The sequence below is a fragment of the Mizuhopecten yessoensis genome, unplaced genomic scaffold, assembly GCF_002113885.1.
Source record: "Mizuhopecten yessoensis strain PY_sf001 unplaced genomic scaffold, ASM211388v2 scaffold4525, whole genome shotgun sequence".
NCBI lineage: Eukaryota > Metazoa > Mollusca > Bivalvia > Pectinida > Pectinidae > Mizuhopecten > Mizuhopecten yessoensis.
In genome coordinates this window covers 57,015-73,571 of record NW_018405590.1, presented here as the reverse complement: position 1 = coordinate 73,571, position 16,557 = coordinate 57,015, and the positions used below count along the sequence as shown (strand labels likewise).

General features: G+C 40.4%; 2 protein-coding genes across 6 annotated transcripts in view; one reads left to right on the top strand and one right to left on the bottom strand.

Annotated features, from left to right (window-relative positions):
* Nucleotides 1-16,557, bottom strand: part of LOC110449200 (nuclear protein MDM1-like) — a 39,605-nt gene that overhangs the window by 10,426 nt on the left and 12,622 nt on the right. For all 3 annotated transcript variants that reach the window (XM_021495901.1, XM_021495903.1, XM_021495902.1), the window contains exons 8-10: nucleotides 15,926-16,055; nucleotides 15,161-15,266; nucleotides 13,525-13,775 (exon numbers count right to left, since the gene is read on the bottom strand). In XM_021495901.1, coding sequence (XP_021351576.1) covers nucleotides 13,525-13,775; nucleotides 15,161-15,266; nucleotides 15,926-16,055 — 487 coding nt within the window. The remainder of the gene's footprint in view (nucleotides 1-13,524; nucleotides 13,776-15,160; nucleotides 15,267-15,925; nucleotides 16,056-16,557) is intronic.
* LOC110449199 (hornerin-like) lies at nucleotides 1,137-13,367 on the top strand. Of its 3 annotated transcripts, none has more exons than XM_021495897.1 (5): nucleotides 1,137-1,584; nucleotides 3,778-6,645; nucleotides 7,216-7,221; nucleotides 8,874-9,708; nucleotides 10,018-13,367. In XM_021495897.1, exons 2-5 carry the CDS (start codon nucleotides 6,280-6,282, stop codon nucleotides 11,523-11,525), a joined length of 2,715 nt encoding a protein of 904 aa, XP_021351572.1. In that variant the 5' UTR covers nucleotides 1,137-1,584; nucleotides 3,778-6,279; the 3' UTR covers nucleotides 11,526-13,367. The 3 variants fall into 3 exon arrangements, with proteins under 3 accessions (XP_021351572.1, XP_021351574.1, XP_021351575.1); XM_021495899.1 differs by lacking the exon at nucleotides 1,137-1,584 and having other exon boundaries at nucleotides 4,804-6,534; nucleotides 6,574-6,645; XM_021495900.1 differs by lacking the exon at nucleotides 1,137-1,584 and having other exon boundaries at nucleotides 4,805-6,505; nucleotides 6,584-6,645.

Genomic DNA, 16,557 nt, shown 5'->3' with positions numbered 1-16,557 from the left:
GTGATATTACCAGTGTTGGAACCTCAACTTTTTTTTAAACAGAACAGTAGATTTAACAACACTTTCAGCTGTACTGTTGATGACTGTGTTGTATTTGTTTGAAAATTACAACAGCTCACCTAAAATTACATACTGACAACAACCTTTCTACCTTCCACTACGAATACCACATGATCCCTTAAATTAAACTGGAACTCGAGCACTCAAAGAACCGCACTTATATGTTTATATAACTCTAAATAGATCCGTGTCCATTAGGACGACTTGGGGAGTAATTGCGTCAGTACATACCACCGGCACAAAGCAGACATATCTCTCATCTTATTGACCTATGTATCATTCTGTCATCATTTATCAAAGGTCTGCAGATACCCCGAGTCACTGGCTTTATACAGGTCAAAGGTCAGAACCTCTGACACCATAATTCTGTGGATGCACAGCGTCGCCACCGCTGATACCCACATTACATTCAGGATAGTAGAACCTGCTAAGATTTACATAAATTTTCAGTCTGAACACTATCCTACAGAGATTTCTGAAGAGAAAAAATGCATCAGCAGGCTCCTCATAAAAAGCAACACAGTAATACATTTTACACTGGTATTTGCTGTAACTGAATACCTGAATTGTTAAGTTTATTTAAATCATCAATGATATTTGAAATTGTTTGCTGGAATCATCTATGTAAAAGGCAGACACTAACATATACCTGAACAAAGTAATCACAAATTGAGCCGTTTGCAAATTTGCAAGGGTTTAATCCATTATCATGAGAATGTTGGTATTCTGATTTGTTAATCAATCTGTTCATTTAAAGAAGAAAAGTGTTATCATTAAATGTCCAATCAGACAGCGTTGAAGTGCCTGACAGCTTTGGGAACAGGTGTATGTGAACATTCTGTATAATGTACAGCAGAGCTCTATCTCTTTGTGCTGCCAAATGTTTATCTAATCACAGAGCCTGATAAAGGCAGGTAGACAGCAGCAACAGCAGCTGTATCAAGCTCGTTAAGCTGTGTACCTGTACACAGGTGAGTTTTCTGCTGTTGTTATGGTGCAGCCAGTCTGTTATTTTTGGTAGATAGACATCAGCGCTGACACAAGTCTAAACAAGTTTACCTCTCTATTGTTGTTGTATCATTATGACTGTAGAGTTCCTGCTAGCACGATTCTCAATTAATTTGAACATAATTATCGACTTGAGTATTCTGTGAGCATTACGTAACCAAGTCAAACTGCAGGTGAGATCGATGCACAGACTGGTCCTGCACCCTCCATCAACTTATTGATTACCTGTTTAACATGTCCAGGCAAACAGCCAAGCACTGACATTTTACTCCAGACATTTATACAGGTATATGTTGATAGTATCTGCCATACATAATTGTATACTTATTACACGACGTGATGACCGACCAGGAGAGTACTGTGTAAGGACAGACATGTGTTCTACATAAGGAAAGGAACAGCACTAGCTTTATACACTGATCAGACTGAGTGTATTTATGTGAAGGTGTGATGGAGCTAAAAGAAGCTATGGTTACATATGTGTGTAAGGCTGTATCCAGGGAAAACTTACAAATAGTAAGTACATATACATGTTGGATATTAATAACTAAAGCTGGACATATCAGGTAACTATAGGGTCAATAATATTAATGGTAAGCTTATCAGGAAATACCATGACTGAAGATAGAGGTACCAGGTGACTAGGGAATGCCACACTAATGGTAAGCTTAGCAAGAAATACCATGACTGAAGATGGAGATACCAGGAAACTAGGGTAGGCCACACTAATGGTAAGCTTATTAGGAAATGCCATGACTAAAGATGGAGGTACCAGGTGACTAGGGTAGACCACACTAATGGTAAGATTATCAAGAAATACCATGACTGAAGATGGAGGTACCAGGTGACAAGGGTATGCCACACTAATGGTAAGCTTATCAAGAAATACCATGACTGAAGATGGAGGTACCAGGTGACTAGGGTAGACCACACTAATGGTAAGCTTATTAGGAAATACCATGACTGAAGATGGAGGTACCCGGTGACTAGGGTAGGCCACACTAATGGTAAGCTTATTAGGAAATACCATGACTGAAGATAAAGGTACCTGGTAACTATGGTAGACCACACTAATGGTAGGCTTATCAAGAAATACCATGACTGAAGATGGAGATACCAGGTGACTAGGGTAGGCCACACTTATGGTAAGCTTATCAAGAATACCATGACTGAAGATGGAGGTACCAGGTAACTAGGGTAGGCCACATGTACACTAATGGTAAGCTTATCAAGAAATACCATGACTGAAGATGGAGATACCAGGTGACTAGGGTAGACCACACTAATGGTAAGCTTATCAAAAACACCATGACTGAAGATGGAGGTACCAGGTGACTAGGGTAGGCCACACTTATGGTAAGCTTATCAAGAATACCATGACTGAAGACGGAGGTACCAGGTAACTAGGGTAGGCCACACTAATGGTAAGCTTATTAGGAAATACCATGACTGAAGATGGAGGTACCATGTAACTAGGGTAGGCCACATGTACACTAATGGTAAGCTTATCAAGAATACCTTGACTGAAGATGGAGGTACCAGGTAACTATGTTAGACCACACTAATGGTAAGCTTATTAGGAAATACCATGACTGAAGATGGAGGTACCACGTAACTAGGGTAGGCCACATGTACACTAATGGTAAGCTTATCAAGAATACCATGACTGAAGATGGAGGTACCAGGTACTAGGGTAAAGTCTTTAATTAAGCCATAGCAACCCATAATATGATGAGCAGGAAATATGATCCTGATAAATTGTAGCAGGTGAAACAGGAACTGAACCATGTTGCATACAATTTTGACGAGTGATTAATAATATTTACATATGCATGGGATTTTCTCTACTAGCTAACCTTCTTGAAAGCTGTGTCGTTACGGGACTTTAAATGATTTGCACCACGAGAAACAATTCTTAGCCAATCAGCACGCGACAATACGCTGTTCCAGTTATTGAACAAATTTGTTCAGAATGTCACTAATTAAGCTATGTCATACACATGACGTTAACCCTATTGTAAAACGCTATGTCTGCCTTACTATCAGATCATGTTGTACTACACTAAGGCTAAGTGGACAATGGTCAAGAGGTCAATCTACATTATTACAACATCAACTAATCCCAATTACTCTCACAGTTAAAACTTCCAATGATTGGCAGAATATTTTTGTTCAAACTTATCAATTCTCCCAACTGGTATCATATTTACTTTTAAAATCATAAGAATCCCTACATCTTTCCTTTTTCTCAAGTTTGATTAATTCTTTGCCTGGAACTTTATAAAAGTGAAGTCATTTTTATTACGTTTTAGACATCCTATTTCCTACAGGAATAGTTAGCAAGTAAGTTTTTCGATTTTCTTAATTCACTTGTAACTGGAGTCGAACCTGTAATGTTGAATTCCTTGGGGTAGAACTTTTTCTTTCAATAAAACCAGTGTCCAATATTATATGTGTTAAAACTTGCATTCAATAACCATAAATTCCATCACAAAGATAAACCCTGTAAGATTACAGCAAATTATAGATCATGATAGCTGTATATATTATATAATTTTTGCTACATATCTTAATCCACAAATGTCAATTCTATACATGTTTCTAATACTGTGTGTAACAGCTGGCCCCAGGCCACTGTCTACATGTGTATATAGACTATATAAAAACACTCCATCCTAAGTCAAATTCATTTTCTCTTTTTTTTTCCAGGTAAATCTTGGCGATATGTACTAAGGAGATGTACACAGCTGTATCAGCTGAGCCAACTACTACTACCAAGGATACAAAACAGAACAAGAAAATCACCTCAGTATCCAGAAATCAACCTAGCGACTTTAAAATAATCCAAGAAATATAAAAAAAATCAGTAAGATTATCAGATTTAATGTGTTCATTGTACAATATAGAAACTTCCTTAAGGAACAGAAACTTCCTAAAGGAACAGAAACATCCTACAGATACAGAAACATCCTAAAGGAACAGAAACATCCTACAGGAAATTCCTAAAGGAACAGAAACATCCTACAGAGACTTCCTAAAGGAACAGAAACATCCTACAGATACAAAAACATCCTAAAGGAACAGAAACATCCTACAGATACAGAAACTTCCTAAAGGAACAGAAACATCCTACAGAGACTTCCTAAAGGAACAGAAACATCCTACAGATACAGAAACATCCTAAAGGAACAGAAACATCCTACAGATACAGAAACTTCCTACAGAGACTTCCTAAAGGAACAGAAATATCCTACAGATGCAGAAACATCCTACAGATACAGAAACTTCCTAAAGGACCAGAAACATCCTAAAGGAACCGAAACATCCTACAGATACAGAAACTTCCTAAAGGACCAGAAACATCCTAAAGGAACAGAAACATCCTACAGATACAGAAACTTCCTAAAGGAACAGAAACATCCTACAGATACAGAAACTTCCTGAAGGAACAGAAACATCCTACCAATACAGAAACATCCTAAAGATACTGAAACTTCCTAAAGGACCAGAAACATTCTACAGATACAAAAACTTCCTAAAGAAACAGAAACATCCTACAGATACAGAAACTTCCTACAGATACAGAAACTTCCTAAAGGACCAGAAACATCCTACAGATACAAAAACTTCCTAAAGGACCAGAAACATCCAACAGATACAAAAACTTCCTAAAGAAACAGAAACATCCTACAGATACAGAAACTTCCTACAGATACAGAAACTTCCTAAAGGAACAGAAACATCCTACAGATACAGAAACTTCCTACAGATACAGAAACATCCTACAGATACAGAAACATCCTACAGATACAGAAACATCCTAAAGGACCAGAAACATCCTACCGATACAGAAACATCCTAAAGATACAGAAACTTCCTAAAGGACCAGAAACATCCTAAAGGAACAGAAACATCCTACAGATACAGAAACTTCCTACAGATACAGAAACATCCTACAGATACAGAAACATCCTACAGATACAGAAACATCCTAAAGGACCAGAAACATCCTACCGATACAGAAACATCCTAAAGATACAGAAACTTCCTAAAGGACCAGAAACATCCTAAAGGAACAGAAACATCCTACAGATACAGAAACTTCCTACAGATACAGAAACATCCTACAGATACAGAAACTTCCTACAGATACAGAAACATCCTAAAGGACCAGAAACATCCTAAAGGAACAAAAACATCCTACAGATACAGAAACTTCCTAAAGGAACAGAAACATCCTACAGATACGGAAACTTCCTAAAGGAACAGAAACACCCTACAGATACAGAAATGCCCTAACCATACTACAGCAATGTTCTAGCAGAAAACCTCGTAGGATAAACAGGATATCCTTTAATACAGAAAACATCCGGGGATATAAACAACGCCTACTTAGGATACAGACACTACCTGCAAATATAGTGATACAAACAATGTTTGTAAGGACACCCTATATAAACTTCAGAACGACAAAGGATTAAATGTCAACACATGTATGTAATAAAAAGAAACTTTTAGACATGAGAATTAATCAAGTTTCCGTACAGTCATCCTCCACCTAAACCACGAAGAGTAGAAATTGACCGGTCATCAATCAACCGACATAAATACACATGAAACAGATTGGCTGTACATGTGCAGTGTGGTGATCAGGATGCAACTGTTTGACGGTGTATGACAATCACTTCCTCCTGTCTACATACGTACAGATAAAAAATACTCATCAACAGCCACGTAAACACTCCTGCAGTCATTCATCTGTTCCACACTGACAGACATGTATTTATGTTTATTTGTGTCAGAACTACAGGACTCCCTCTAAATTATTCAGGATATAATTTATCAGTGATATATATTTTCCATGGTTCTAAGGGAAATTTCTACATGGTGACAAAAGGAGGTTTTTAAGATGTAATCTTACACAGAAAAAACTGAGATTTGATTTTGAATACCAAGTGTGATGGAGATTGTGATTACATTCAATTTGTGACTATGTACTTATTTTTTTTGCATTTTGTAACTGTGTTTACATCTAAAACTATCATTTGGGATGATATGGAAAAGACTAGCCAGCACTAGTCTTCACTGAAATCTGACAAGGACCTAAGAAACTTTCTTACTGGAAATTCTGATGAAATACCCAAATCCAGTGCAGGTATATGTTATAATGATACCTGTCTGACCAATGTCTAGTCCAAAACTGGTACAGGTATGTCAACTAACGATGTCCAGTTCATCACCTATAAAGGTATATCAACAAACGATATCCAGCCGAACATTGATACAGGTGTGTCAACTAACGATGTCCAGCCAAACACTGGTACAGGTGTGTCACCAAACGATGTCCAGCCAAACACTGGTATGGGTGTACCAAGCAACGATGTCGAGCCCTACACTGATATAGGTGTGTCATCTAACGATGTCCAGCCCAACACTGGTACAGCTGTGTCACCAAACGATGTCCAGGCAAACACTGGTATGGGTGTACCAAGCAACGATGTCGAGCCCTACACTGGTACAGGTGTGTCATCTAACGATGTCCAGCCCAACACTGGTACAGGTGTGTCAACTAACGATGTCCAGCCAAACACTGGTATGGTCGTACCAAGCAACGATGTCGAGCCCTACACTGGTACAGGTGTGTCATCTAACGATGTCCAGCCCAACACTGGCACAGCTGTGTCACCAAACGATGTCCAGCCCAACACTGGTACAGGGGTGACAACTAATGATTTCCAGCCCTACACTGAAACAAGTGTGTCAACTAACGATGTCCAGCCCAACACTGGTACAGGTGTGTCAGCTAATGATGTACAGCCCAACACTGGTACAGCTGTATCACCTAACGATGTCCAGCCAAACACTGGTATAGGTGTATCATCTAACGATGCCCAGCTCAACACTGGTACAGCTGTGTCACCAAACAATGTTCGGCCAAACACTGGTATAGGTGTATCATCTAACGATGTCCAGATCAACACTGGTACAACTGTGTCACCAAACGATGTCCAGCCCAACACTGGTATGGGTGTACCAAGCAACGATGTCCAGCCCAACAATTGTACAGGTGTGTCACCAATTGATGTCCAGTCCAACACTGGTACAGCTGTGTGGGTGTACCAAGCAACGATGTCCAGCCCAACACAGGTACAGGTGTGACAACTAATGATGTCCAGCCCTACCCTGCAACAAGTGTGGCAACTAACGATGCCCAGCCCAACACTGGTACAGGTGTGACAACTAATGATGTCCAGCCCTACACTGCAACAAGTGTGGCAACTAACGATGTCCAGCCCAACACGGGGACAGCTGTGTCAACTAACGATGTCAAGCCCAACACTGGTATAGGTGTATCATCTAACGATGTCAAGCTCAACACTGGTACAACTGTGTCACCAAACGATGTCCAGCCCAACACTTGCACAGGTGTGTCACCTAACGATGTCCAGCCAAACACTGGGATAGGTGTACCAAGCAACGATGTCCAGCCCAACACAGGTACAGGTGTGACAACTAATGATGTCCAGCCCTACAATGAAACAAGTGTGTCAACTAACGATGTTCAGCCAAACACTGGTATGGGTGTACCAGTGTCACCAAACGATGTCCAGCCCAACACTTGCACAGGTGTGTCACCTAACGATGTCCAGCCAAACACTGGTGTAGGTGTATCATCTAACGATGTCCAGATCAACACTGGTACAACTGTGTCACCAAACGATGTCCAGCCCAACACTTGCACAGGTGTGTCACCTAACGATGTCCAGTCCAACACTGGTACAGGTGTGTCAACTAACTAACGATGTCCAGCCCAACACTGGTACAGCTGTGTCAACTAACGATGTCCAGCCCAACTCTGGTACAGCTGTGTCAACTAACGATGTCCAGCCCAACACTGCTACAGGAGGGTCATCTAACGATGTCCAGCCCAATTCTGGTTCAGGTGTGTCAGCTAATGATGTACAGCCCTACACTGGTACAGGTGTGTCACCTAATGATGTACAGCCCAACACTGGTACAGCTGGATCACCTAACGATGTCCAGCCAAACACTGGGATAGGTGTACCAAGCAACGATGTCCAGCCCAACAATTGTACAGGTGTGTCACCAATTGATGTCCAGTCCAACACTGGTACAGCTGTGTGGGTGTACCAAGCAACGATGTCCAGCCCAACAATGGTACAGGTGTGTCACCAATTGATGTCCAGTCCAACACTGGGACAGCTGTGTCACCAAACGATGTCCAGCCCAACACTTGCACAGGTGTGTCACCTAACGATGTCCAGTCCAACACTGGTACAGGTGTGTCAACTAACTAACGATGTCCAGCCCAACACTGGTATAGGTGTATCATCTAACGATGTCAAGCTCAACACTGGTACAACTGTGTCACCAAACGATGTCCAGCCCAACACTTGTACAGGTGTGACAACTAATGATGTCCAGCCCAACACTGGTACAATTGTGTCAACTAACGATGTCCAGCCCAACTCTGGTACAGCTGTGTCAACTAACGATGTCAAGCCAAACACTGGTACAGCTGTGTCAACTAACGATGTCCAGCCCAACTCTGGTACAGCTGTGTCAACTAACGATGTCCAGCTCAACACTGGTACAACCGTGTCACCAAACAATGTCCAGACTAACACTGGTACAGGTGTGTCACCAAATGATGTCCAGCCCAACACTGGTACATCTGTGTCACCTAACGATGTCAAGCCCAACACTGGTACAGGTTTGTCAACTAACGATGTCCAGCCAAAGACTGGTATGGGGGTACAGGTGTGTCATCAAACGATGACCAGCCCAACACTGGTACAGGTGTGTCAACTAACGATGTCCAGCCCAACACTGGTACAGCTGTGTCAACTAACGATGTCAAGCCCAACACTGGTACAGGTGTGTCAACTAACGATGTCCAGCCAAACACTGGTATGGGTTTACCAAGCAACGATGTCCAGCCCAACAATGGTACAGGTGTGTCACCAATTGATGTCCAGTCCAACACTGGTACAGCTGTGTCACCAAACGATGTCCAGCCCAACACTGGCACAGGTGTGTCAACTAACGATGTCCAGCCCAACACTGGCACAGGTGTGTCACCTAACGATGTCCATCCCAACACTGGTACAGGTGTGTCAACTAATGATGTCCAGCCAAACACTGGTACAGCTGTGTCAACTAACGATGTCAAGCCCAACACTGGTACAGGTTTGTCAACTAACGATGTCCAGCCAAACACTGGTATGGGTTTACCAAGCAACGATGTCCAGCCCAACAATGGTACAGGTGTGTCACCAATTGATGTCCAGTCCAACACTGGTACAGCTGTGTCACCAAACGATGTTCGGCCAAACACTGGTATAGGTGTATCATCTAACGATGTCCAGATCAACACTGGTACAACTGTGTCACCAAACGATGTCCAGCCCAACACTGGCACAGGTGTGTCAACTAACGATGTCCAGCCCAACACTGGCACAGGTGTGTCAACTAACGATGTCCAGCCCAACAGTGGTGCAGCTGTGTCAACTAACGATGTCAAGCCCAACACTGGTACAGGTGTGTCAACTAACGATGTCCAGCCCAACAGTGGTGCAGCTGTGTCAACTAACGATGTCAAGCCCAACACTGGTACAGGTTTGTCAACTAACGATGTCCAGCCAAACACTGGTACAGCTGTGTCAACTGATGTCCAGCCCAACACTGGTACAGGTGGGTCACCAAACGATGTCCAGCCCAACACTGGCACAGGTGTGTCACCTAACGATGTCCATCCCAACACTGGTACAGGTGTGTCAACTAATGATGTACAGTTCAACACTGGTACAGCTGTGTCACCAAACGATGTCCAGCCCAACACTGGTACAGGTGTGTCACCTAACGATGTCCATCCCAACACTGGTACAGGTGTGTCAACTAATGATGTCCAGCCAAACACTGGTACAGGTGTGTCAACTAACGATGTCCAGCCAAACACTGGTATGGGTGTACCAAGCAACGATGTCCAGCCCAACACTGGTACAGGTGTGTCACCAAACGATGTCCAGCCCAACACTGGTACAACTTTGTCACCAAACGATGTCCAGCCCAACACTGGTACAGGTGTGTCAACTCATGATGTCCAGCCAAACACTGGTACAGGTGTGTCAACTAACGATGTCCAGCCAAACACTGGTATGGGTGTACCAAGCAACGATGTCCAGCCCTACACTGGTACAGGTGTGACAACTAATGATGTCCAGCCAAACACTGGTACAGGTGTGTCAACTAACGATGCCCAGCCAAACACTGATATGGGTGTACCAAGCAACAATGTCCAGCCAAATACTGGTACAGACGTGTTACCTAACGATGTCCAGCCCAACCCTGGTACAGGTGTGTTATCTAACGATGTCCAGCCCAACCCTGGTACAGGTGTGTTTTCTAACGATGTCCAGCCCAACCCTGGTACAGGTGTGTCATCTGACCATGTCCAGTCTTACACTACTAGTACAGATGTACTAGGTATGGATATCCAGTCTGGTTCCATTGAACCAGCAGACCCCTGTAGTCCAGTCGTGGCCTTTGACTTGCTTGGCCCAGTGGGAGAACATCTTCTTTGTCCAACATGTGTCAGCGTGTCTGTGACTGGAGAATTTGTGGTCAGTGACACTGAAAGTTGCTTTGTGGTCATCTACAGTAGTGCAGGACTCTACCTGAGTCACTTCAGCACCATTCCAAAGAGGATGTTTTATATGTTCATAGATGTAGCCAAGTATCGGCCACAGGATGTGGCCTGGCTTGCCTCTAAACATGTTGTGTATACCCAGCCAGCAGGCTGTCGGGTGGTCATCGCAGACTGGAATGGAAAATCTACAGTCTCCATTGAGGGCAGGCCTTTGTATGAACCGTATGGAGTCTGTGTTGACAAGTCAGACAAAATCTACATCACTGACAGAGCTAAAGGGAGAATACTGTGTTATAACAGTGACGGCAAGCTAATTAAGAGTTTAGGAGTGTTAGGATCAAGAGAAGTACTTAATAGTCCACATTACATTCGTGTCACAAATAATGGAAATATATGTGTAAATGAATTGAGTAAAGAGGGCATTCGAGTTCGAGTTTACACCAAGTCTGGTACTTCTTGTTGTGTGGTAGCAAAGGGAGATAATCAAGGCATAGGAAGTATGGCGGTAGATCCTGAGGGATGTGTGTTACAGGTGGATCAGCAGTATGGACATTTAGTGATGTGTTGTCCCCCGAAATTAAATGGATACTCTCATAAGGACAAAACCACAACAGGATTCAACGAACAAAAAGTTAAGAACACTTGTCTATTGGTCAGTAGGACCCTAACTAACATTGGAGGCATAGCCCTGACTGATAGTGACCATTTAGTGTGTATTGACCGCAAGGACAAACAGGTCAAGGTATATCTCTGGAACAACCATAAGGAAATGTTAGTTCCCTTGTAAACTTCTGATATAACAACTGAAGCTTGAATATAAATATATAACATAGCTACAATAATTAAAATCTCACACCATATCTCATGTTCTATATATGTACATTGTAGCTGTGTGATGATACCAGCACAGGCTTTTAGGCTAACTTTTACATCTCTTGTCATCAAAGTTCCTTTTCTAAGTGGACTTTTCTTTTCCAAAATTCAGCAAAAATATATTTAAGATATAAGCAACGTATGTGCATGTAAATTATATTGGAATACATAACAGCGATGAGAAAAAAATAATTGATAATTTTTCCAACATTTTCGAATCCATGATTCGAAAAAACATGATGATTTTATTATTCCCTGGTAATCTACCTAGTAAAATGTAATGAAAGTCTTTTTTTTGCATCTAGAACAGTGGCAATATGCCTAAAATAAGCAAAGCAAACTGGATAATCTAATCATTTAAATTAGGCTGTTCTTTTGCTCATGCAAACATTTGTCGTGTTATAGTTAGCACTTTTTTTACCTTTGACCTAGAGATGAAGGTGACAATGACTCAAAAACAGTCCCTTACACACTTTGTGTGGGTTATGTAAGTACACTTTAAGTTTCATCAAGATATCTGTAATGGATTAATGGACAAGAGGTAAAGGTCATAGTGAAATATTTACAGCAAAAACCCTCTACAATAACACAGGTGAATACAGTCAACCACCTCTGCTAAGAGACCACCTGTTTTACGTAACCACTTTTAATGTGAACTAACCTGTATTAAGAGGCCAGTCATTAACAGACCAATTTTCACTATATTACAATATTACTGAATGGGTTCCAATAAATGTCATAAATCCAATGCTAGTTAATTTGTTGTGAGTGTTAGATACAGGAAAGCTCCGGTCAAATTGGACAGAGTAAATAAATATTGTCAATTCTGTTTGAATTACACAAAATTATAGTGGCTAGATTTTAAAATATCTTGAACAATCCAAGTTAACATCAGCAAAAATCACGGCAAACAGTCAAGTCACCAATACAGAACAACAATAGCCTATTATTGTATATTTACAAATCTGTCAATGCCTAGTGTTAGACAATTGTGTCATTCTTATATTTACTTACTTATTATTAATCGACTATCAAATTCATTTTTAACTTAATCATGAAGTAGAGACCAGTATATATGCAGCAAAATATGTTTTCTTGAGTGCTGACAGAAGTTCATTCATAATGTATCAGAATGTGGAAGGCGGATTGAGACTTTAGTTACGGACATATTAGTTGGACCAATAACCTGTTCAAACCTGTTAGCTAAGCAGAAATATTGACATTGTCAATAAAAAGTGCTTCACCAGGGTTAAAAACAAGCCATTCAGATTGATATGTCTCGTCTGGGCCCCCTTTCACCTTCGATGCACATGTCAAGATTGGTTGGTGTACAGTAGCACTTATAGTTTCAGAGAAACTAGCTTAAACGCAAAAACTTTTTAATGTTGATGGAGATGCTTAAAAAGTCAATGGACCATGAAGGTAGGTCGCATCCAGCATTTGATGCATGGGTTGAGATGTACTACATAAGATGTATCTATCGTCCAAGTTTGGTTAGCCTAGCAATTACTGCTGCCGTAAAAGCAACACCTTAATCTCTCTTCCGCTACTTTGTGGCAGCCAGACAAAAATAAACCTTTCCATTGGCCATTTCCCCATTGGAAATAAACTCCTGTTTTTCCCCCAATTTCAAATCTTTTCCCTAACAAGTGACACATCATAATTTTAAGCAAACAAATATTGCTATTAATAAAAATATTTAATTGGTACAAAGAGAAACTTCCAAAATATCATTTTCTTTTTTCAAAATTCTAACCTAAATTATATTATTGAACAGAAAATTAAATGCAAATATCAAATATTTCTTCTGTTGTTTTAAGTATATTTTCCCAAATTCACAATTATTCTGTGAAGTTTCCTCAATTCTGGACTCTTCCCAAAACACCACTGATATGATTAATATGTTTACCCACCGAGACGCTCCATTTCTTGCTGAGCCTGTTTCTAGGGACAGTGCTGATAGTGTACTATGTCCACTACGGGCAGAGGACTGGACATCCCAGGCCTCCGTCTGTTGGGCTAACAGCTGGACAGCATGTTCTCGGGAGAAGTGGGTACCTTGTGCCCTTTTGCGGTATTCCTGGGCCTTCCTCCTTAGCTCTATTACCTCGGCAAACCAGTTAGACAGACTTGGCCCTGTTGCATTAGCCGACTGATCCTCCGGCTATATACAACACAAATATTGTACAAAATATCATAACTATTAAAATATAAATAATTTCAACAATATTTGAATAGCTACAGCAGAAAGATGGGTAATAACTGAAGAAAACAGAACAAAAAACTTTTCATTTATGGTCATAACAGTTACCTCCCTTTTGAAACACTAAGGGCCTGTTCGTTTATGTGGAACAACCGGTTTGACCGTTTATAAATGTAACAATTTCGGGTATAAATCCTGGTGGACCTGCAAATGTTTATGCAGGCCTTGCAATGCTTTGTCAAGGCTCGCCTGAAAGCAGCATCAGATTACTAGGTATCTTTTAATATCTTTTCTGAAGTTGAAGTTTGGAGAAAAAAATAATTGGCAAAGACTTTTTAGATTGAAGTTAGATTCACTGGGAAAACCCCTGTGTATGTAGTGTTAGGTGGCCCCCACAGGTAGGGATGCCTTATTTTATAGACCAGTGGATCCATTTAAGTAAAAAACAGATTTGTGGTAAAAAAAAAAGTGACTCATATAGGATATCCTTGTGTAACAACACAGTTTCTGGAAAATGAAAACTTGCTTTTAGATACAAACGGAACGGCAGTGGGAGTACTTACATCTTAAAATAGTGCTGGCTACATGATAATTACTCCACTCTTTATACATGAAATATCATATGTCAGGATATCTTTTGCTTTCCATCTCTTAGAACGATTACATGATTTCTAGGTGACACAAGAATAACACTGATTTGACATATTTATACAACAATCCGTTCTATATCTAAGTACACATATATGCTACAGAAACTTGAAATACACACATTTGCGAAATATTTCCCATTGAACGATCAACATAGTTTTCAATAAGTAAATAAAAAGTGTGTTTGCTTTTTGGTGTAGTTCATGTTAATTTCATTAATGTCCATTCGTCTGCATCATGTTTTAACCAATGTCATTGGTACACGGCTACATCAGACTTATAGCCACATAGTCAAAACTCTGCTGTTTCTCTTTATTAAAAGATATACATGTATCTTGTTTTAACATAACAATAATGTTTCATGTATGTTAGCCCTTTTCTGACTTAAGATTGTGTGCTGACAGTGTTTCTCTTTCCATAAGTTCCAAAACTCTGAAACAATGCTAATTTTTTCAATTAGTCATGCGAGAATGCACCTGCATGATGAGAAACATTTCATCACAAAAGTAAAAAGGATGAAAGGCGAGTATTTTCCTATACCATATATCTTTTACATTATACCAAGATGAACTTCATGCAGAGAAATAAAGTATAACAAATTCAATTAAATCTTCAAAATCTGGGTTAAATTTTAACATGTCATTTTCAAAATCACAAATGGAACCTAGGGAATGAACCGTTAAAGTGACTGTGTTTACCTCGGGTGCCTGTAAGTGTGGGGGGTTGGCACCTCTCCATGCTCCCTTGACATAGTCAAAGCTACTGGGGGCCTTGTAGTTGTTGCAATATTCACTTCTAGTACGCCTGAAACAAGACAGTTACAGATTTTAGTGCTGTATACAGAATAAATTTCCCACTTAAATATACATTCTTCATTAGGAAATTATGTATTCACCCAGTGTTAATTTGGCCCTTTCCATGTATTTACTATATATCATAGTGTGTGTACTAGTATTCACTGTCTAGATAATGTTTGTGGTAGGCAAAAAACAGACGCAGTGAACAATTACTTAATTTTGTAACCAGTTTGTGGTCTTCCAGTCGAACAACTGGACAGACAATAGACATTTAGCGACACACAAAGACAGTTTAGAAAAGCTCAATGAATTTCGCTCAAGTAACCCAAAATAACCAGAAGTAATCATGACAGAATTGAGACAAGTGACTTATAGGTTAACGATGCCAGCATAAAAAGTGGTCATTTTGCTCAGTATTGGACAGGGTATTATGATCACCATTATAACAAACCTCTGTATATTGTCTTGAACAGAACAGATTATAGCAGGAATCACAGAACACTAGCACCCTGATGACACAACCCATCTGGGGAACACCAGCCATACAGTATGATTACAACAATGACTTTCGATTTTGTCAATAGCATCAAAATGTATTGGAAATACTTTTCAAGTATCGCAATAACACATTAACACAATAATCTTTTTGAGAGGCAATACACCTACCTGAGCTGACCCTGAGGGATGGGTGGGCGTCGCCGAACCTCTACATCAGGGGTCTCTTTTGTGAGACGTTTATTGTCTGAGGTAATGATTGGACCTGATCCAGCGGCTTCCATCTTGTCTGGGGACAGGGCTGGTTAAAAATAAATGAATGCTTACATCCTGCCTCTACAGCCAATCACAATAGATTATTACAATCACCATGTCACTAATGGGGCAGTACCAACAATACAGTCAAATGCCATCTAACACATTGGACATTTTTCTGCACAATGATAAAATGTTATGTCACAGTGAGACAGAAATTTAACTGGACATTTGGAAAGTATCCAAACCCTGTCTAGGTCACATGAAGCATGGTTACTGTATATTTTTCACAAAGCTTTGTAATAGGTTAAGAGATGTGGCCATGGTCATGAAGTTCTCAAAATTATTTTTAAGATAGCAGAGTGGGGTATAGCTGAATTGTATCTATAAAAGCTGTCTAAAGAGTGGGGTAAAGCTGAATTATATCTATAAAATCTGTCTGAAGAGTGGGGTATAGCTGAATTATATCTGTAAAATCTGTCTGAAGAGTGGGGTATAGCTGAATTATATCTGTAAAATCTGTCTGAAGAGTGGGGTATAGCTGAATT

Bases quoted from the DNA above. Each gene is read 5' to 3' on its own strand.
- LOC110449199 (XM_021495897.1), top strand. From the start codon at position 6,280: ATGTCAACTAACGATGTCCAGTTCATCACCTATAAAGGTATATCAACA. The intron at 9,709-10,017 runs GTTTGTCAACTA...ACACTGGTACAG, and splicing joins CAAGCCCAACACTGGTACAG to GTGTGTCAACTAACGATGTC.